The sequence below is a fragment of the Canis lupus genome, chromosome 3 (assembly GCF_048164855.1).
Source record: "Canis lupus baileyi chromosome 3, mCanLup2.hap1, whole genome shotgun sequence".
Classification (NCBI taxonomy): domain Eukaryota; kingdom Metazoa; phylum Chordata; class Mammalia; order Carnivora; family Canidae; genus Canis; species Canis lupus.
This window is the reverse complement of record NC_132840.1, coordinates 57,552,497-57,573,327: the sequence shown is the minus strand read 5'-3', so window position 1 is coordinate 57,573,327 and position 20,831 is coordinate 57,552,497. Positions and strand designations below refer to the sequence as shown.

Here is a 20,831-nt window from a genome sequence, read left to right as displayed (position 1 = left end):
AGTCCAGCCGGTAAAACCTGGAACCAGGTGGTCCACCTCTGGAGTGTGCAGCTCAGCCCGCATCCCAGAAGGTCACCAAGGACTCCGACACTCCACTTGGAGGACTTGGGATGCGGCTGTCTTTCCTTCCACCCAGGCAAGTGCGACACAAGACACGTTTCCTCGACTTCCACATCACACAGCATTGTCCTTCTTCCCCCGGGGCCCCCGCGCCCCCCCCCCACGGCGACAGACCGCGCCTGACCACACGCAGAGGGCCGTGTTCACCCACAAAGTACAAAGGCTTGCAGGGGCCCGTCTCTGCGAGCGTGCCGGAGGGGCTGCCCACCGCCCGTCCGCGGGGGGGTCCGCGGCCTCCAGGCCCCCCCACCCGCGCCGCCCCCGCCCGGGCCGCCCGCGAGCGCGACCCGGTCCTGCTGCCCCGCGGGGTGCCCCGCGCTCGCGGCGGGCAGGGCCCGGGCAGGGCCCCCGAGGGCCGCAGCCTCCCCGCCGCACGGCCCACGTGCCCGGCCCTCCCTCCCTCCCCGCCGCCCCCCCGACCGCCCGGCCGCGCCCCACGGAGGCCCCCGTCCTCGCCCCCGCCGCCCGCCGCCGTGCCCCCCGCCCCTCCCCGCCGCCCGGGGCAGGCAGGCCGCGCCCGCCGCGCCGGCCTTGGTGGGCGCCTCACCGTCGGGCTGAGGAGCCGGGCCCGGCTGCGCCATGGCCGGGCGGCGGCCTCGCGGAGCGGAGCGGGGCGGGCGGCCGGCGTCCCGGGCTCCCGCGGACTCAGCTGGCGGAGGAGGCGTCGACCGAGCCGCCGCGGCCGCCGCCCAGGGAAGAACCGCTATGGCTGGAGCCGCCGGCGCCGCCACAGCCGCGGGCAGAGACGGACCCGAGCGCCGACCTCCGCCTCCTCATCCTGACAGCGGGAAATAAGCAGCGCGCAGGCGCGGGGCGACGGGCGGCACGTGACGGCGCCCGAGGGGGGCGGGGCCTCGCGCGGCCGAGCGAGCGGCGCTGGAGGAGGGGACGCGGGGGGCGGTGGAGGGCCGGCTGCGGGGGCGCGGGGGCGCGGGGGCGCGGGGGCTGCCGGGGCCCCGGGGGGCCGCTCCGAGTCCTCTGCCCCAGTACCCACGAAAAGAAGAACCCGGTAAAACCCGAGGGCGGGGCGGGCGAGGAGGCCGGGGGTGAAGGGGGCGCAGGTGCAGCCGCCACCCCCTCTGGCCGTGTGACCTTGCGCCAGTCACTTCACCTCCTGGAACCTCACACAGGTTCCTCCGCATGGAGGCTGAGAAAGTACAAGCGGAGCCGCTTCTGGCGGTCTGGACACGGAGCACCCGTATGCCCTGTGTGACTTCCAGGTGCCAGGGGCTGCGATAGATGCTGGGGATACAGCCCAACACGGTCCCCGCGGCACTCCTCGTGGGAGGTGTGGAGGGATGACAGGTGCACAGTGCTGCCCCTCTACCTGGGCGAGAGAGCCTGCCCTAGGCCCCTACCTTCTATAGCGGCTCCTGTCTAGCCCCATCTGGCCACAGAGTGCAGGGAACATGCCCACCTGGAACCTGTGCCCCTCCTTCAAGACCAAGCTCTGGGAAACTGTGACCCCAGAATCTCACACACACAGATTCATGCACGTGCACACACCATGGCTGGAGGCCCTGCCTCTTCCCCAGATCATCCTCTGCAGGGCACCATCGGGCCATCCCTTAAAAGTGGCTAAGACGCAACTGTGTTTGTGGGAGGTGGCACATCACTTGGACCTTTGAGTTGCCGTGTGCACAGAAACCAGCCATTAGGCCACCAGCCAACAGTCCAGCCTGGCCAGGGCTCCCCTTACCTCCCCTTACCACTCAGTCAAGTGCATACATCTCAGGAGTTCAGGAATTCTGAATCTGAGCCTGGTCTTCTGCATCATCAAAGATGTGCATTGGTCAAGATAGAATGGAACATATGAAGGTCAACTGTTAGATGAAATGATTTATAATCTTCAATAATTTAGGTAGATGTATGGCATCCATTTGTACTTTTGCCCTAAATCCTGCTAACATTAGGGCTTGACTGTTTTAGGCAGTTAATATCCTCAGATGTCTGGTGTACCTTTGAGAAAGCAAGCAGGGTCATTTTTCCTACTTGCCCCCTCCCACAAATGTCTCTTGTCCAGGATAGGGCAGCCAGTGCATCTTCTATCTTGTGATGACTAACATGAGGCAGGAGCCATAAAGATAGCAGATACTGATGCCCTCTATAGAAGGGACTCTTCCAATGAGTAAGAAGCATGTTTATTGCTATTGATAATTTGGGGCTTTAGGCAGGTCCTCAAGATCAAGGTTGCTCAGAAATGGTCAGACTGCTGGCTTGCACATCCGGCCCCCATGCTAGACACGTGTTTTAAAAAAGCAATTTCTAAATCAAATAAGGAGCATGCAAGCGTTGTGTACATTTTCCTAGTTTTATGTAAATCCTAAGACTCAGCAATTCTACCCCAAAGTATATATTCTAGAGAAAACTAGTGTGCACTCAAAGCCTTTATGAGATGTAAAAGCCAGGATTCCTTCATTCTGAAAGAAATTGAGAGACAAGGGGCGCCAGGGAGGCTCAGTGGCTGACCTTTGGCTCAGGGCATGACCCCGGGGTCCTGGGATCAAGTCCCGCATTGGGCTCCCTGCAAGGAGCCTGCTTCTCCCTCTGCCTGTGTCTCCGCCTCTCTCTCTCTGTGTCTCTCAGGAATAAATAAAATCTTTTTTAAAAAACTGAGAGACAAGATTTAAATGCATAAAATAACCACTTATCAATTATATTGCACATGTCTCCCAGAGACACATACAAGAATATCTGAGATGGCACAGTTTATACAATAAACAAATAATCTGAATGTTCACCAACAGTAGAATAAATCAATTGTAATGTATTCATTCATACAATGGAATACTCTATAGTAATAATATGAAAAACTACTCCTGCATATTCAACGTAGATGGATCTCACAAACATAGTTTCGGGGAAAAGAAGCAAATTGTAAAGTAATACATATGGCATGATTCCATTTATAGAAAGTTCCCAAACAGGCAAAACTAAACCTGATGGACAGGAATCTAAAGACGGGAAGAGAATGAGTATCAGAGAGGTCATGACAGTAATCCCTGAACCAGGGAGGGAGGGTCATAAAATTAAGAAGAGCATTTTGAGGGGCCATTTAAACTGATTATAAATATGGGACGTGGATATAGTTTAGGTAAGAAAGAGTGCAGGATATTTGCTTAAAATGCAAGCTTAACATGAACAAATGTGATGCCACTGCCGGAAAGCACTTGTTTTTGTGCAGCATTAATAGTCACAGGGTATAGATTATAGGAGGTGATGCCTGTGTCGCACTTTGCTCTGCTCGGGTCACGTTGGCAGTGTTGGCTGTGTTTGCTCTGAGCACCATTATTTGCAGGGGGATAGTGACCAGCTGGAGTGGGTGGAGCTCTGGGGAATGAAGAATCTGCAAAGTATTCTGTGCAAAGTACACAAAGATATTGAGGAAAGGTACTCTGGCGGGGGGGGGGGGGGTGCACAGCAGGCAAAGATGACCTGAGACCTGACTTTGTCCTTAAATCCAGGAGGACAGTGGGTACAAATGTGCCATCTGCCCAGGGAGTACGGCGAGACAGACCTCAACTCAAGCCAAGGAACTTTTTCTCAGTGAGAGCTAACTGGGGCTACTTTTGGAGGAGTGAGCTCCTTGTCGCTCCAAGGGCGCAGGCGGAGCTGGTTGGCAGTTGGTCAGAGGTGCTGGCCAAGGCCTCCCGCCGCATCTGGGGTATTAGATGAGACCATCTCTGCAATCCTCTTTGGCCTCAAGATGCTACAGTAACAAGGACAATAACACACCTGCCGCCTTTTGAACTTTACTAGGTGCTGTCCCGCATGTTACATCATTCTACGCCTCTCAACTCAAAAGGTAGACAACAGGCACAGAGGAGATCAACCACATCTTCCCGGATGCATTCCATTTCAAAATTATATCCTATGCAGATGGCTATCAAACCGGGTTCCCAACCTGGGATTCAGCTAACAGCACTCAGTAGTGTTCTCTCCCTCTCACTCTCTCTCTCTGCGACCCAGATTCTCAAGGACAGAAAGGGATCAGGGAGTAAGGTCAAGGCACCATTCTTCTCTAGCCTTGGTCAAGGTTATGAAGGAGGGACGGGAATCAAGGGGACTCTCCCCCAGGAGCAATGTCTGTATCCAGGCATCTGGAGACTTCGAAGGTCCCCACCTGGGCGTTGCCTTCCTAAGAGTTCCCAGGAAGAGCCAACCAGGGACAGATACCTTTATGTCTTCAGCCATAATCCCCCAGCCTGGTCTCTCTCTCTCTCTCTCTCTCTCTCTCTGATTATCCCTCAAGCAGCTACCATCCCTTTCTGGGACCTGGAGTTGGAAGGTGGTGATCTGTAATCCTTGTTCCAATCCATTCTTGCCCCATCCCTCTCCCAAGTGAGAAGTATACGGACAGCGCCACAACACAGGGATGACTTCCCTCACATCTCCTGTGAGATGCAGGTTGCTGTCCAGAGAAGAACTCCGGGCTTGGAACCAGAAGACCTGGAGTCCTGGCACCGATGAGCACTCTTTGACCTCTCTGAACCCCTGTTTATTTAGCTAAAATGGGGATAATAGGCCAGCCTCAACACGCACTGGGACAGCTTAGGAGATAACGCACCTAACACATGGTAGTTTGTCTATAAATGTCTGCTTCCATTTCTCCTTCTTTCCTTTCATTTCCTTCCTTTTCCCTGGATTATTAGTTTCCATCTTGGTGATGAGGGATCCCCGGACCTTAGAAGAAGTCAGTCTGTGAAGATATTCCTAGAAATCCAGGGCAGAAATTTCCAATATTTTCAAAGCTAAACAGAACCATCCCATTTACCCTAAGTAAGGTTCCCAAGGCTAAAATGTCACGTTTCTTTGCTCTGGACAGAAATTATACCACATTGCTTACTTAATTCATGCTGATTAGAAGTTCTTATGCCAGTTTTCGGGATCCCTGGGTGGCGCAGCGGTTTGGCGCCTGCCTTTGGCCCAGGGCGCGATCCTGGAGACCCGGGATCGAATCCCACGTCGGGCTCCCGGTGCGTGGAGCCTGCTTCTCTCTCTGCCTGTGTCTCTGCCTCTCTCTCTCTCTGTAACTATCATAAATAAATAAAAAAAAATTAAAAAAAAAAAGAAGTTCTTATGCCAGTTTTATGTTAGCTGTTGATTAACAACATAGAGGGATCCATTATTACTTAATATATGTGGTTTGCCAGATAGACATGTGTCTTTATATCTGATGGGTGCTCCTTTCTCTCCGAATTCCCCTTTTATGACATCAACCAGACAGAAGCATAACCGCCTGGAGATAAAAGTGGCCAGCATCCACTAGGGCATACCATGTGCCAAGCACTGGGCAAAGCACTTTACCCTTGTAGTTACACATTTAATCTTTTTTTTTTAAGATTTTATTTATTTATTCATGAGAGACACAGAGAAAGAGGCAGAGACACAGGCAGAAGAAGCGGGCTCCCTGTGGGGAGCCTGATGCGGGACCCGATCCCAGGACCCCAGGGTCATGCCCTGAGCCAAAAGCAGACACTCAACCACTGAGACACCCAGGCACCCTGCATCTAATCTACTTAAGAACCTTATGGTGGGGAGTGGAGGTGGGAAATGTTGACAACTCATTTTATAGATGACTAAACCAAAGAGGTTAAATAACCAATCCAAGGTCAACTGAGCGATAGATCTGGAAAAGAGAACCAGGTTGTCTAGGTCCAATGTCCATGTGGGTAACTCCCATGTCACGTTGGCAACTGGCCATATGTCTCTTTCTCCCATGGGGCAGGTTTGTTTGTTGTTGTTGTTGCATTAAGTAGCCTCCACACCCAGCATGGAGCCCAATGCAGGGCTTGAGATCAAGATCTGAGCTGAGATCAAGAGTTGGACACTGAACCACTGAGCCCCCGGGGTGCCTGGGGACACAAACATGTTAACTTTATATGTCTAGGCCCCAGTGTAAGAAGCGCCTAGTAAATACTTATTAAATGAGTCAATGAATGAATTAATAAACAAATGAATAACACTAGGAGTATATGGAGCAAATCATAAAGAATCTCTGGTGGTGAGAAGATGTACAACCTGCAAATTAAACCCATGGGATTTGGGATCCCTGGGTGGCGCAGCGGTTTGGTGCCTGCCTTTGGCCCAGGGCGCGATCCTGGAGACCTGGGATCGAGTCCCACGTTGGGCTCCTGGTGCATGGAGCCTGCTTCTCCCTCTGCCTGTGTCTCTGCCTCTCTCTCTCTCTCTGACTATCATAAATAAATTAAAAAAAAAATAAACCCATGGGATTTGATTCGGTTTGGTCGCCATTCATTTGCTTCTAACTTCTTACTGGGTTACAAACTATCATTTTAATCATTGCTACTAATAATACCCACCCCTTAGCTGAGCACCTACTATGTACTAAAGATTTTTTTTTTTTTTTACCTAGAGATATGTTATCTCTTCAATCCTCCTAAAAGCCCTCTGCTGTAGATTCCATTTGCTATCCCAGAGCTCAGAGAAGTTAAGTGATTTGCCCAAATCACACAGTGACTGGGAGAACCAGTATTCAAATCTGGAGTCTGTGACTACAAAGCGTATGCCTTTTTGCTGTATGCCTTTTTGGCGATGGCTAACTATGTCTGTCAGGTATCAGCAAATACCCCACACCGCTATGCCATTATCAACTACATTCATTTCTAGAATTGTTAGCAATACCTCCAAAAGTTACTTTACCTTTCATTTCTTGTCTTTTTTTTCCAAGTTACTCCAGTAAAATTCTAATTATACATTTTTAAAAATACAGATAAAGCAAAAGCACCCCCTCAATCTCTACTCCCTGCATCATGGGCACAATCCCACACTCCTCCCTGAGGCAAACTACTATTATGAGCTTTCTATGAATCCTTTTGGACATTTTTCTGCGCATTTATGGACATGCAGAAACATGCCTCTGTTTCATGTTATTCCCATAGATGAGATCACATTGTACATATGATTCTGAACTTGCGTCTCTCCTTATTCTTTTTAACTCTCACATAATTTTCCAGTTTGGTTAATCAGAATTTTTTCATTATGTACAAACATTGCTGCAAGGCACATGTGTGCCTATTTAGGCATTTATGTGAGTGATTTTCCTCACTCACATAAGGAGACTTACCTACCTATCTACCTACCTGGAATTACCAGATCAAAAGTCATGATGAACCCTTTTCGTCATAACAGATACTGACAAATTACCCTCAAAGTATCATGCCATTGTACTTTCCTACCGAGAGTGTGTGAACGTTGTCATTTCTGCATATCCTTGCCAATGCTGGCTTCCGTAAATCTTCATTATCTGCCAATCTTATGGGCAAAAGATTATATAATAATGTTGTTATAAGAAGCCATTTCCCTGAATGTCAGTGAGGTTAGGGATCTTTTCATATTCTTGTTGACTGTTTGTATTCATCTACTGTGAATTTTATATATCCTTTGCCCATTTGTCATTGGCTATTCACCTTTTTTTACTGATTTGGAGGAATTCTGAACATATTCTGGATATTTTTTTCATATTCTGGATATTAATCTTTTGTGTGTTAGATACAGTGTCTTTTCTCCCAGTTTATTATTTTTCTTTTAATTTGAATAATAAATTACTATTTATTCACAGGTGTTTTAAGTTTTAATCATCTGTCTTTTTACAGCTTCTGCATTTTTTTATCTTCTCCAAGAAAGGCCTTTGTCATCCCCAAATTCACTAATGTATTCTTAACAGTTTTTCCAAAATTCTCCCAATATTTTTACATTTTTGATTTCTCATGGTTCGCTTGTTAATCTAGTAGAAGTCACTTTTTGTATGGTATGAGGGAGGGATTTGAATTTATTTTTTTTCAGATAGATAGGTAATTGTTCCCAAATCATGATTCCTCCATTTTTATGGTTGATAATTTTTATAAATATACCATTTTATGGATGATAAATTCCTATATACATTACCTAGAATTATTTTTGTTGCAAAATAATTTTTTAAAAAAAGACCCTCAAATGTTTTTTTTTTAAAGATTTTTATTTATTTATCATTCATGAGAGACACACACAGAGAGAGAGGCAGAGGCACAGGCAGAGGGAGAAGCAGGCTCCATGCAGGGAGCCCGATGTGGGACTAGATCCCAGGTCTCCAGGATCACGCCCTGGACTGAAGGTGGCGCTAAACCACAGAGCCACCCGGGCTGCCCCCTCAAATGGTTTTTTAAACAAAGAGGGGTGAATTCGTTCATATAACAGAGATCTCCAGAACAGCAACTGGTTTGGGGAGAGGCCTTGAATAAAATCAACTAGAGCAGTAGAGGATGGGGCGACTTTGGCAGAGACCCAAGTGGGAAGATGTGGAGGGGAACGATAGTCATGCAAAGAAAGGAGAAATGTGTAAAAATCCCAAGAGTGTAATAAGCCTGGCATGTTCAAGAGACCAAAGAAAGCCACGAGGACCAGCTGGGTAGGGAAACTGGAGAGGTTGACAAGCGTCAACTCCCGTGAGACACGGAAGCCACACCAAGGAGCTCAATTATATGTTCTATTTGATTCCACCTGCTGTGGGAAGGATCTGATTTACACTTTTAAAGAGATCATCCTGGTCACTATTTTGAAAATGGGTTAGGGAGAAGAGAAGAGGTAAAGGCAGAAGACGGGAGGCCAATTGGGAGGTGCTGCCATCTTCAGGGAGATAAATGGTGGCAAATTGGTCTAGAGCTTTGTCAGAGGAGATACAGAAAAACAGTCAGGTGTTTGGATATAATTCATTGAGATGAAGAAGTACTCAAGGGGGAAAATAAAGAATTCTGTTTTTCCCATGATAGACAAGACTGACTATTGGGTTTTTTTAAGTGAAATATCAAGTAAGTGGTTGGATATATGAGTTTGGAGCTCAGCATGGGCATGTGATTTAGGAGTCACCAGTTTAGATGATATTTCTAGTCAACAGCCAGAATGTATCAGAGAGCGCTGTAAAAATCTAGAAGAACAAAGCCAAAAACCTGATAGAAAAACCTGAAAGAAATCACTGTAGTTCATTTTTAAAAAATCATCAAAAATTTTTCAAACATATATAAAGATACTCAATTTCATGCAAATTAAAACCCCAAATGAAAATACACTGAGATACTGTGTATCAACCACTGATTGACAAAAACTCAAAAGCTTGAAAACCTACCCTGTTAATGAAGCTGTGAGAATAGGCACTTTCTTACATTGCTGTCAAAGGTACAAAAATGGAACAGATGCTATGGAAGGAACATCTGGTAATATTTAACAAAATTATGTATTAATATGGATTTACCTCTTGATCCAATAATCTGGGGAGGAGGGTTTTTTTTTTTTAAGATTTTATTTGTAAGTCATCTCTATACCCTATGTGGGGCTCAAACTCAGAACCCTGAGATCAAGAGTCGCACGCTCCACTGACTGAGCCAGCCAGGCGCCCCAGATATAGTAATCCGTTTTATAGGAAGTTATCCTGTGGATACACCTGTAAAAAAGAAAGAAAGAAACAACAGGTTTATTAATTGTGGCACCATCTTTAATAGCAAAATATTAAAAACAACCCAGATGCCACCTACATAAGAAAATTGTTGAGTTAAAGGTAGTACAGCTACATAATCAAGTACTATGTAGCCATAAAAGACAATGAAGAGGAGTACTATGTACTGTTATGAAATGAATGCCAAGGTACATTGTTAAGTAGAAAAAAAGCAGAGGTCAAAAAAGTATACTGTGTGCTACATTTTTTTTAAAGATTTATTTATTCATGAGAGACACAGAGAGAGACAGAGGCAGAGGGAGAAGCAGGCTCCTTGCAGACAGCCCCATGTGGGACTCGATCCCAGACCCCGGGATCACATCCTGAGCCAAAGGCTCAACCACTGTGCCACCCAGGCATCCCCAGTGTGCTACATTTTATTTTAAAAATGGTGGAAGAAGCCTATATATTCTGTATTTCCTAATTTTTATTACAGTTTATTGAAATATAATCCATATAATATGAAACTCGCCATTTTATTATTTTATTTTATTTTATTTATTTTATTTTATGAGAGAGAGCACACACAAGCAGGGAGTGGGGAGGGACAGAGAGAAGAATCTGAAGCAGGCTCCATTCTCAGAGCAGAGCCCAATGTGGAGCTTGATCCCAAAACCCTGGGATCAACACCTGAGCCGAAATCAGGAGCTGGACACTTAACCAAACTGAGCCACGCAGGCACCCCAAAAGTCACTGTTTTAAAGTATACACATCAGTGATGTGTAACATATTAAAGAAGATAGGCAACTGTCACCACAATCAATTTTAGAACATTTCATCATCGCCAGAAAAAAACCCCATTCTCATTACAATCACAATCGATTCTCCTCTTCCTCCAGAACCTGGCAACCACTTCTTTATTTTCCATATAGGTAGATTTTCCCCTTCCAGACATTTCATACAAATGGAACCATAAATATGTTATCTTTTGTGTCTGGCTTCCTTCACTAAGCATAAATTTTCCAAGAGTCGTTTGTGCTGTAGCAGGTGTTGATATTTTGTCTCCTTTTGTGGCCAGATAAGATTTTCTTGTACAGATATGCCACATTTCATTTATCCATTCATCAGTTGAGGAATATTTGGGTTATTTCCATGTAAGACTGTTGTGAATATTCACGGACAAGTTGTATGGGCACATGTTTTCATTTCACTTGGGTCTAGAACCATGAGGATAATTACTGGGTCACAGAGTAATTCTGGGGTTAGCACTTTGAGGAACTACCAAACTGTTTTCTAAAGAGGTATACCATTTTACAATTCTAGGGTGTATGAGGGTTCCAAATTCCCCACACCTTTGCCAACATTTGTTATTTATTTTCTCTCTTTTTTTAAATCTTAGTCATCCTAGTATGTGTGAAGTGGTAGTGTATTGAGGCTTGCAATTGCATTTCCCCAATGTCTAATGATGTCAGACATCTTTCCACGTGCTTACTGCTATTTGCATATCTTCTTTGGAGAAATGTCTGTTCAGATACTTTTGTTCATTTTTTTTTTTTAAAGATTTTATTTACCTACTCATGATAGTCACAGAGAGAGAGAGAGAGAGGCAGAGACACAGGCAGAGGGAGAAGCAGGTTCCATGCAGGGAGCCTGATGTGGGATTCGATCCTGAGTCTCCAGGATCGCGCCCTGGGCCAAAGGCAGGCGCCAAACCGCTGCGCCACCCAGGGATCCCTGTTCATTTTTTAAATAGGTATTTTTCTTTATATTGTTGAGTTGTAAGAATCCTTTTTATATTCTGGACTCAGGTCCCTTACGATACATTTGATATTTTGGAATCAAGAAGTGTGAGGGGCAGCCCGGGTGGTGGTTTAGCGCCGCCTTCAGCCCAGGGTGTGATCCTGGTGACCTGGGATCAAGTCCCACGTCGGACTCCCTGCATGGAGCCTGCTTCTCCCTCTCTCTCTCTCTCTCTCTCTCTCTCTCTGTGTGTGTGTATGTCTCTCATGAATAAATAAAATCTTAAAAAAAAAAAAAAGTGTGAGGGGATCCCTGGGTGGCTCAGCAGTTTAGCGCCTGCCTTTGGCCCAGGGCGCGATCCTGGAGTCCCGGGATCGAGTCCCACATCGGGCTCCCGGCATGGAGCCTGCTTCTCCTTCCTCCTGTGTCTCTGCCTCTCTCTCTCTCTCTATGTCTATCATAAATAAATAAATAAATATTTTTTTTAAAAAGTGTGAGGCTTCCAGCTTTATTCTTCTTGGTTAAGATTGTTTTGACCACTCTGGATTCCTTGAATTCCTATGAGTTTTAGGATCAGCTTGTCAATTTCTTCAAAGAAATCATCTGGGATATTAAAAGACATCATATTGAATCTTAGACCCTTCTGAAGAGAATTGCCACCTTAACCATATAATATCTTCCAATCCATGAATATGGTATGTTTTTCCATTTATCTGTCTTAAATTTGTTTCAACGATGTTTTACAGTTTTCAGAGCATAGATTTTGCTCTTCTTTTGTTAAATTTATCCCTCGGCATTTCATTGTTTTTGAGCTATTGTACGTGGAATTGACTTTTTTTTTTTTTTAGATTTTATTTATTTATTCATGAGAGACACCCAGAGAGAGGCAGAGACATAGGCAGAGGGAGAAGCAGGCTCTATGCAGGAAGCCGGATGTGGGACTCGATCCTGGTCACTCCCTGAGCCAAAGGCAGACACTCAACCACGGAGCCACACATGCATCCCATGGAATTGACTCCTTAATTTCATTTGTAGATTTTTCATTGCTAATGTATAGAAATACAACCGGGGTTTGTCTATTAGTCTTGTATCCTGCATCCTTGCTGAACTCATTTATTAGTTCCAATGGTTTTTTGGTGGATTTTCTTTTTCTTTCTTTCTTTTTTTTTTTTTTTTTTTAGATTTTATTTATTTATTCATGAGAGACAGAGAGAGAGAGAGAGAGAGAGAGAGAGAGAAGCAGAGACACAGGCAGAGGGAGAAGCAGACTCCATGCAGGGAGCCCAATGTGGGACTCGATCCCGGGACTCTGGGATCACACCCTGGGCGGAAGGCAGACACCCAACCACTGAGCCACCCAAGCATCCCATTTTTCTTAGGATTTTCTATATACAAGATCATGTCATCCGAGAACATAGTTGCACTTTCTTTCCAATCTGGATGTCTTTTGTTTCATTTTCTTGCCTAATTGCCCTGGATAAAAGTTCCAGTCTGATGGTGAATAGAAGTGATGAGACTGGACATCTTTGTATTACTCTTGATCTTTGAGGGAAAGCTTTCATTATTTTACAAAGTAGCACACCTACCATATACCACTAAACATAATGTCTTAGACATGTATCACTTAAGAAAGAACATGCAGTGTGAGCACTAAACACAATATCTCACACACATATATCACTGAACACAATAGCATAGACACTATATACCACTTGCCTGGTGCATGTATCACTAAACACAATAGCACACACACTATGTGTGACGAAACAGTGTTTCATGCAGTAAAACATGGATCATGCACCACTAAACACAGCATCTCATGCATACATTACTAAACACAGCAGTCTACGCACCACACACCATTAAACTCAGAGTCTCATCCATATATCATTAAAATGTAGTTTTTCATAGATCTCTTTTATCAGGTTGAGGAAGTTTGTATTCCTACTTTAACAGGCAGGTTTTTGGTTTTTTTTTCATGAGAGGGTGTTGGATTTCATCAAATGATCTCTCTATGTGTCTATTGAGATGATCCTGTGTTTTTTTTTTTAATCTAATTGATATGGTGTATAATACTAATTGATTTTCAGGTGTTTAACCAGTCTTGCATTCCTCGAATAAATGCCACTTTTTATGTTTCGCTGAATTTGGTTTGCTAGTACTTTATTGAGGATTTTTGCATCTATATTCATAGGAAAATTTGGTCTGTAGTTTTCTTTGTTGTGATATCTTCTTTTTGGTTTGGTAGCAGCCTTATTGAATGAGTGGGGCAGTACCCTCACCTATCTATTTTTTAAAAGAGCTTGTGAAGTATCAGTGTTAATTCTTCTTGAAACATTTAATAGAATTTATTAGTGGAGCTATCTGGCCCTAAGTTTTCTTTCCAGGTAGTTTTTTCTTATTAATAATTCAACCCCATTGTTTGTTATAGATCTATTCATATTTTCTATTTCTTCATGAGTCAGTTTCAGCAGTTTGTTTCTTTCTAGGAATTTGTTCATTTCATCTAAATTATCTAATTTATTGGCAAACAATTGTTCATAATATCATTTTATTATCCTAATATTTCCATAGGTTGGTAGTAATGTCCCCTGTTTATATTTTTTTAATGTATTTATTCATGAGAGACATAGAGAGAGAGGCAGAGACACAGGCAGAGGGAGAAGCAGGCTCCCTGCAGGGAGCCCAGTGCAGAACTCGATCCCAGGACCCCGGGATCCCAACCTGAGCCAAAGGCAGATGCTCAACCACTGAGCCACTTAGGTGCTCCCTTGTTTATATTTCTTTTTTTTTTTTTAATTTTTATTTATTTATTTATTTATGATAGTCACAGAGAGAGAGAGAGAGAGAGAGGCAGAGACACAGGCAGAGGGAGAAGCAGGCTCCATGCACCGGGAGCCTGATGTGGGATTCGATCCCGGGTCTCCAGGATCGCGCCCTGGGCCAAAGGCAGGCGCCAAACCGCTGCGCCACCCAGGGATCCCCTATATTTCTTAATCTCATTAAGGATTTGTCAATTTTGCTGATCTTTTCAAAGAACCAACTTTGGTTCTATTGATTTTCTCTATTGTTTTTCTATTCTCTGTTTCATTTATTTTCACTCTAATCTTCATTATTGTCTTCCTTCAAAGTGCTTTGGGTTTCATTCACTCCTATTTTTCTCATTTCCTAAGGTATAATTTTTGGTTATTGGCTTGAAATCTTTCTTTCTTTCTTTCTTTCTTTCTTTCTTTCTTTCTTTATGATAGTTACACAGAGAGAGAGAGAGAGAGGCAGAGACATAGGCAGAGGGAGAAGCAGGCTCCATGCACCGGGAGCCCGACGTGGGATTCGATCCCGGGTCTCCAGGATCGCGCCCTGGGCCAAAGGCAGGCGCTAAACCGCTGCGCCACCCAGGGATCCCTCTCTCTTTTTTTAATACAGGCATCTAGAGCTATATATCCCTCTAATCACTCCTGTATCTGTAGTCCATAAATTTTGATATGTTGTATTTTCATGTTAACTCATTTCAAAGTAATTTCTAACATCCCTTGTGATTTCTTTTTTTGACCCATTGATTATTTAGAAATGTATTGATTTCTGAATTTCTGATTTTTGTGAATTTCCCAAATATCCTTATGCTAATGATGTCTAGTTTCATTCCATTGTGTCGGAGAACATACTATATGCAATTTCAATTCTTTCAAATTTACTGAGGATTATTTTATAGCCTAACACAATGTTATGGCCTAGAAAATGTTCTATGTAAACTTGAAAAGAATGTGCTTTTGTTGGGTGCTATTACATCTAATTGGTTTATGATGTTCAAGTCATATATTTCCTTGTTGATCTTTCTAGATGCTCTATAGATTACTAAACATGGGGTATTGAAGCCAACTATTATTGTTCAATTGTCTATATCTTCCTTCAATTCTGTCCATTTTTGTTTCATTGGGTCTCTTTTATTAGGTACATATATATTTGTAATTAAAATGCAATTAACCTTGGGCAGCCCCGCTGGCCCAGCGGTTTGGTGCCGCCTTCAGCCAGGGTGTGATCCTGGAGACCCAGGATCAAGTCCCACACCAGGCTCCCTGCATGCAGTCTGCTTCTCTCCCTCTGTCTCTGCCTCTCTCTCTCGTCTCTCTCTCTCTCTCTGTGTCTCTTATGAATAAATAAATAAAACATTTTTAAAAATGTAATTAGGGGATCCCTGGGTGGCTCGGTGGTTTAGCAACTGCCTTTGGCCCAGGGCGTGAGCCTGGAGTCCCTGAATCGAGTCCCACGTCGGGCTCCCCATATGGAGCCTGCTTCTCCCTCCTCCTGTGTCTCTGCCTCTCTCTCTCTCTCTCTCTCTCTCTCTCTCTCTCTATGTCTATCATGAATAGAAAAAAAATTAAAAATGTAATTAACCTTTTTATTATTATAAAATGCCCTTCTTTGTTGCTATTGGCAATTTTTGTTTTAAGGTGTATTTTATACAGTATTAACACAGTCATCCTACTTCTCATTTGAATACTATTTGTATGGACTATCTTTTCCACTCTTTGAATTTAAATGGCTCTTAAAACAGCATGCAGTTCACGATTTTTTTCTTTTATCCATTGCCAATCTTGGTCTTTTGGTTGGACTGTTTCATATATTTACATTTAATTAATTGCTCATAAAATGGAAGAGGAAATTAATACATCTATAAACACAGCTTTATAATTATTTATTCAGCTAGGATTTAAAAATTACAAACAAAAAATAAATATTTGCTGTCTTATACTTACGTAGTTACCTTTATTGGTATTCTTTATTTCTGTGTGGATTTGAGTTGCTGTATAATGTCTTTGCATTTCAGCCTGAAGGATTCCTTTTAGTATTGTCTGCAGGGAAGATATGCCAGCAACAAATGTTTTAGTTTTTGTTTATCTGAAAGTGTCTTAATTTCTCCTTCATTTTTGTGGGATTATTTTGCTGGATATGGAATTTTAACAATTTTTAAAAAAGATTTATGTATTTATTTATTCATGATAGACAGAGAGAGAGAGAGAGAGAGGCAGAAGCAGGCTCCATGTCGGGAGCCTGACGCAGGAGCAGGACTCGATCCCAAGACTCCAGGATCCCGCCCCCGGCCAAAGGCAGGCACTAAACCGCTGAGCCACTCAGGGATCCCCTTTAACGATCTTTTTGCTTCGGCACTTTGAATATGTCATCCCACTGCTTTCTGGTCTCCAGTTTCTGATGAGAAGTCAGCTGTTAACATTTTTGAGGATTTCTGGTATGTGATTTTTCTCCTGCTGCTTTTGAGATTCTTTGGCTTTTGTTTTCATAAGTTTAACTGATGCAGCTAGGTATACATCATTTGAGTTTACCATACTTGGAATTAGTTGAGCATCCTGAATGTACAAATTAATGTATTTCATCAAATTTGGGAATTATCTGGCATTATTTCTTTAAATGTTCTTCTTCTCTCTCCTTTCCTTCTGGAATTCCCATTATTCTGTGAAGTTGGCCTTACTGGTGTTCGGCTAATAATTGGACAGAGATTTCCTTAAATTTCTTGAAGCAGGGATCCCTGGGTGGCTCAGCAGTTTAGTGCCTGCCTTTGGCCCAGGGCGCGATCCTGGAGTCCCGTGATCAAGTCCCACATCGGGCTCCCTGCATGGAGCCTGCTTCTCCCTCCTCCTGTGTCTCTGCCTCTCTCTCTCTCTCTCTCTCTCTCATAAATAAATAAATAAATAAATAAATAAATAAATAACTCTTTAAAAAAAATTTCTTGAAGCAATAAGATTCCCAGCTTTTGACATGAGGTTATGTGTGTGTGTTCCGTCATGACTTCAATGCTACAACAGGTAGTTTATGACTCTGCTTTGCCCTTAGTTTCATGCTTGTACAAAGTCTCAAGGTCAGTCAGAAGTGAGAGATTGGTGGGGTAATTGGGTGGCTCAGCAGTTGAGCGTCTGCCTTTGGCTCAGGGTGTGATCCCGGGGTCCTGGGATCGAGTCCCACATCGGGCTCCCCGCAGGGAGTCTGCTTCTCCCTCTGCCTGGTCTCTGCCTCTCTGTGTGTCTCTCATGAATAAATGAATAAAATCTTTTAAAAAAAAAGAAGTGAGAGATTGGGGCCTCTCGGGTGTTTCTTAGACATGTTCACAGCCCTGTACACGCAGGTGTCCTTCTGGAGTTCCAAGAATGAGTCAGAGAATATCAGAGCCCTCTGTGGACATCTCATTCCCTAGCTTTGCCTTTCAAGTTCTTTGGTCGGCTTCTGGTTAGCTCCAACTGGTATTACTACTTCTTGCAGCTATGATGTTGAACCATCACAACTGGTTTTTTTCTTTCAATGAATGCCCCGGGGATAGCCTGTTTGCTTAGAATAAGCTCTGAGTCAGTTCAAATAAAAACAAGCCCTAAGACTGGAGATTTTTAAGGAGCTACCAGACAGATCACATGGTGACAGTTTTCTGTGTTGGGGATTTGGGGGCAAGTTCAACCCTATTCTACCCCCTCTAATGGCTTATAGCCTGGTGGCTTTCATAGCAACTATAGTTTCAAGTCTACTACAAAGATAAAGAAGAGGAGGGGTGAGAAGAGAGTAAGCTAAAAATGCCAGAAATCCTTCGTTCTTACCTAGTTTCAGTCATTTTTCTACAATAAATCCTTTTAGCAAGACTTTGGTGAATTTCTAGAGTTCTAATACAGTTGATTTTGACCATTTATTTGCCAGTGCTTTTGATATTTTTACAGAGGAACAGATTTTCAGAGACCTTTACTCTGTCTATGGAAGTGCTTCTACCTGTATTCATTTTTCCACAAAAGGAATCAGGATAAACCAGTCTAATAAAAATCGCAACACAGAGAGCAATTCTCAAACTATCTTGGGTAGATTATAGGGTAGAGTAAGTACACAAATATGTTGATTTTGTTGGGAACTAGGATTCTCACTGCAAAGAAAGGAAGGTACAAATACAGGAGGACAAAGGTGTAGCAGTATTGGATGAAGTTGGATTGGTCATATTAATAGTAGCATATGATCTCTAAAAATATATATATTTTAAGAATTCATGATTTTTGCTCTGGTCATCAGAAGGGCTTAGAAGCGATGATACACAGCAAACACAACTGGCACTCAGTTTATCTGAAATTCAATGCTCCATTAGAAAAAAAAGAAAAAAAAAGGAATATTTGGAGACATGGTTGATCCTGGGCAGAGAGGCAGGGAAAATAGAAGGTGAGCCTGAAACACATTTTGTGCCAAAAAGCAAAGAGGAGAAGACAAAGACTTGCAATGACATGGATGGGACTAGAGAGTATGATGCTGAATGAAGTAAGCCAGTCAGAGAAAGACAAATACCATATGATCTCACTCATATGTGGAATTTAAGAAACAAAACAAATGAATAAAGAAAATAGAGACAAACCAAGAAAGAGGCTCTTCACCATAGAGAAAAAACTGATGGTCACCAGAGAGAAGGCTGGTGAGAGGATGGGGGAGACAGGTGATGGGGAGTCAGGATTGCACTTGTCCTGATGAACACCGGTGATGTAGGAAAGTGTTGAATCACTATATTGTACACCTGAAACTAATACCACACTGCATGTTAACTACAGTGGGATTAAAATAAAAAATAAGAGAGACGCCTGGATGGGTCAGTGGTTGAGCATCTGCCTTCAGCTCAGGGAGTGACCCCAGGGTCCTGGGATCGAGTCCCACATCAGGCTCCCCACAGGGAGCCTGCTTCTCCCTCTGCCTGTGTCTCTGCCTTTCTCTGTGTGTCTCTCATGAATAAATAAATAAATTTAAAAATAAATAAATAAAAATCTGATGAAAGTAATAGACACCTTCTTGAGAAAATACACATACACACATATCATTTTAAGGGGTTCATGGATGCCCCGAAATCCATTCATGCACCAAGTGTAGAGTGTCTAACTTACAGTCCAGATTGGAAAAATAAAGTTACGAAGTTAATTCAAATCATTTTGTAGATACAAATATGCTAGAAATCATTCATAGCAGCCAATTAAAAGAATAACGATTTGTTTCTTGTTTTAGCAGTCTGTGGCAAGGTTGGGATTGAAAGCCAAACAAACCTTGGATTCTAAAGCAGAGCAGCCACTACATGTTGGCAGCTTCTCTCCAATTGATCTGATCAGAAAATCTTGGGCAAATCATGAATTCTTCAGGCTAACTGCCATTTCTTCATCCACTTCAACAACTTCACCTTCCTGGATGGTAGCAGGGAAAAAAAAAACACATATTAAGAAAAGCCACTTTAATCTCAATAAAGAAAAACATGCAAAGATTTTACTAAGGAGTAACATTTCTGGAGAAAAGACTATGCCTTCTGATATGATATTCTCTTTTCTTTTTCTAAAAGATTTTATTTATTTATTCATGACAGAGAGAGAGAAGGAGAGAGAGAGAGAGAAGCAGAGACACAGGCAGAGGGAGAAGCAAGCTCCATGCAGGGAACTTGATGTGAGACTCGATCCTAGGTCTCCAGGATCACACTCCGGGTGGAAGGCCGCACTAAACCGCTGAGCCACCGGGGCTGCCTGATATTCTCTCTCTCTCTCTCTTTTTTTTTTTTTTTTTTTGTCTATCAGATTTTATTTATTTATAATCATTTTCTTCGGTGGCAAAGCAAAAAAAAAAAGTCATACACAGGAGTGCCTGGGTGGCTCAGTTGGTTAAGCGGCTAACTCTTAATTTTGGCCCAGGTCATGATCACCGGGTTGTGAGTTCAAGCCCCATACTGGGGTTGCAAACTAGGTATGGAATCTACTAAGAAAAAATAATAATAACACCACACATTATACTATATATATATACACACACACCCCATACACACATATATGAAATTTGTGATAAAAGTGAGAAAGTAGGGATCCCTGGGTGGTGCAGCGGTTTAGCGCCTGCCTTTGGCCCAGGGCGCGATCCTGGAGACCCGGGATCGAATCCCACGTCGGGCTCCCAGTGCATGGAGCCTGCTTCTTCCTCTGCCTATGTCTCTGCCTCTCTCTCTCTCTCTGTGACTATCATAAATAAATAAAAATTTTTAAAAAAGTGAGAAAGTATTTGCCAATTAATAATTATGGGTTAATTTTGTGTCTGGAATGGGGATAGATGGAAAGAGAGGGTTTTGCTCTGCATCTGGCTCATTTCAACTAATCTATGTTAATAATAATATTAATAATGATGATAAAAGTGATAGGTCACATTTAAGGGGAGTCTACCATATGCCAGATCCTAAGAACCAACAAAAAATTTTTTTGAAAGAAAGAAAGCTAAAAGATTAACGGAAATGTCACAAGGAAGCAGGAGGCAGCTTGCAGTGACTCGCGCTGGCCAACCAATGGCACCGTGGGCACCAAAATAAGCAATGATGGGGGCACCTGGCAGGCTCAGTCGGTGGAACATGCAAGTCTTGGTCTCAGGGTTGTGGGTTCAAGCCCCACATTGGCTATAGAGATTACTTGCAAATAAAATCTTAAAAAAAAAATAAAACACTGAGACAAGGTGAACCTGGATCTAAATCATAAGTAAACAATTAGGTACATGTAAACGGGGATTT

The 20,831-nt window shown here is 43.5% G+C and overlaps 2 protein-coding genes across 4 annotated transcripts in view; both read right to left on the bottom strand.

The window, feature by feature from the left end:
* The window catches only part of RABEP1 (rabaptin, RAB GTPase binding effector protein 1), a 101,266-nt gene extending 100,448 nt beyond the window's left edge, over positions 1 to 818 (bottom strand). Inside the window, exon 1 of one of the 3 annotated variants that reach the window (XM_072821603.1) lies at positions 668 to 818. In XM_072821603.1, the coding sequence (XP_072677704.1) occupies positions 668 to 701 (34 nt within the window). In that variant the 5' untranslated portion in view covers positions 702 to 818. Of the gene's footprint in view, positions 1 to 17; positions 79 to 667 lie in introns of those variants that run through there. The other 2 variants (XM_072821604.1, XM_072821602.1) reach the window with 2 other exon arrangements.
* An 8,517-nt stretch (positions 819 to 9,335) lies between these two features.
* ZFP3 (ZFP3 zinc finger protein) overlaps positions 9,336 to 20,831 on the bottom strand; it is a 91,060-nt gene continuing 79,564 nt past the window's right edge. Inside the window, exons 4-5 of the mRNA XM_072821594.1 lie at positions 19,348 to 19,482; positions 9,336 to 9,556 (exon numbers count right to left, since the gene is read on the bottom strand). The gene's annotated coding sequence lies outside the window, so the exon portion shown is untranslated. The remainder of the gene's footprint in view (positions 9,557 to 19,347; positions 19,483 to 20,831) is intronic.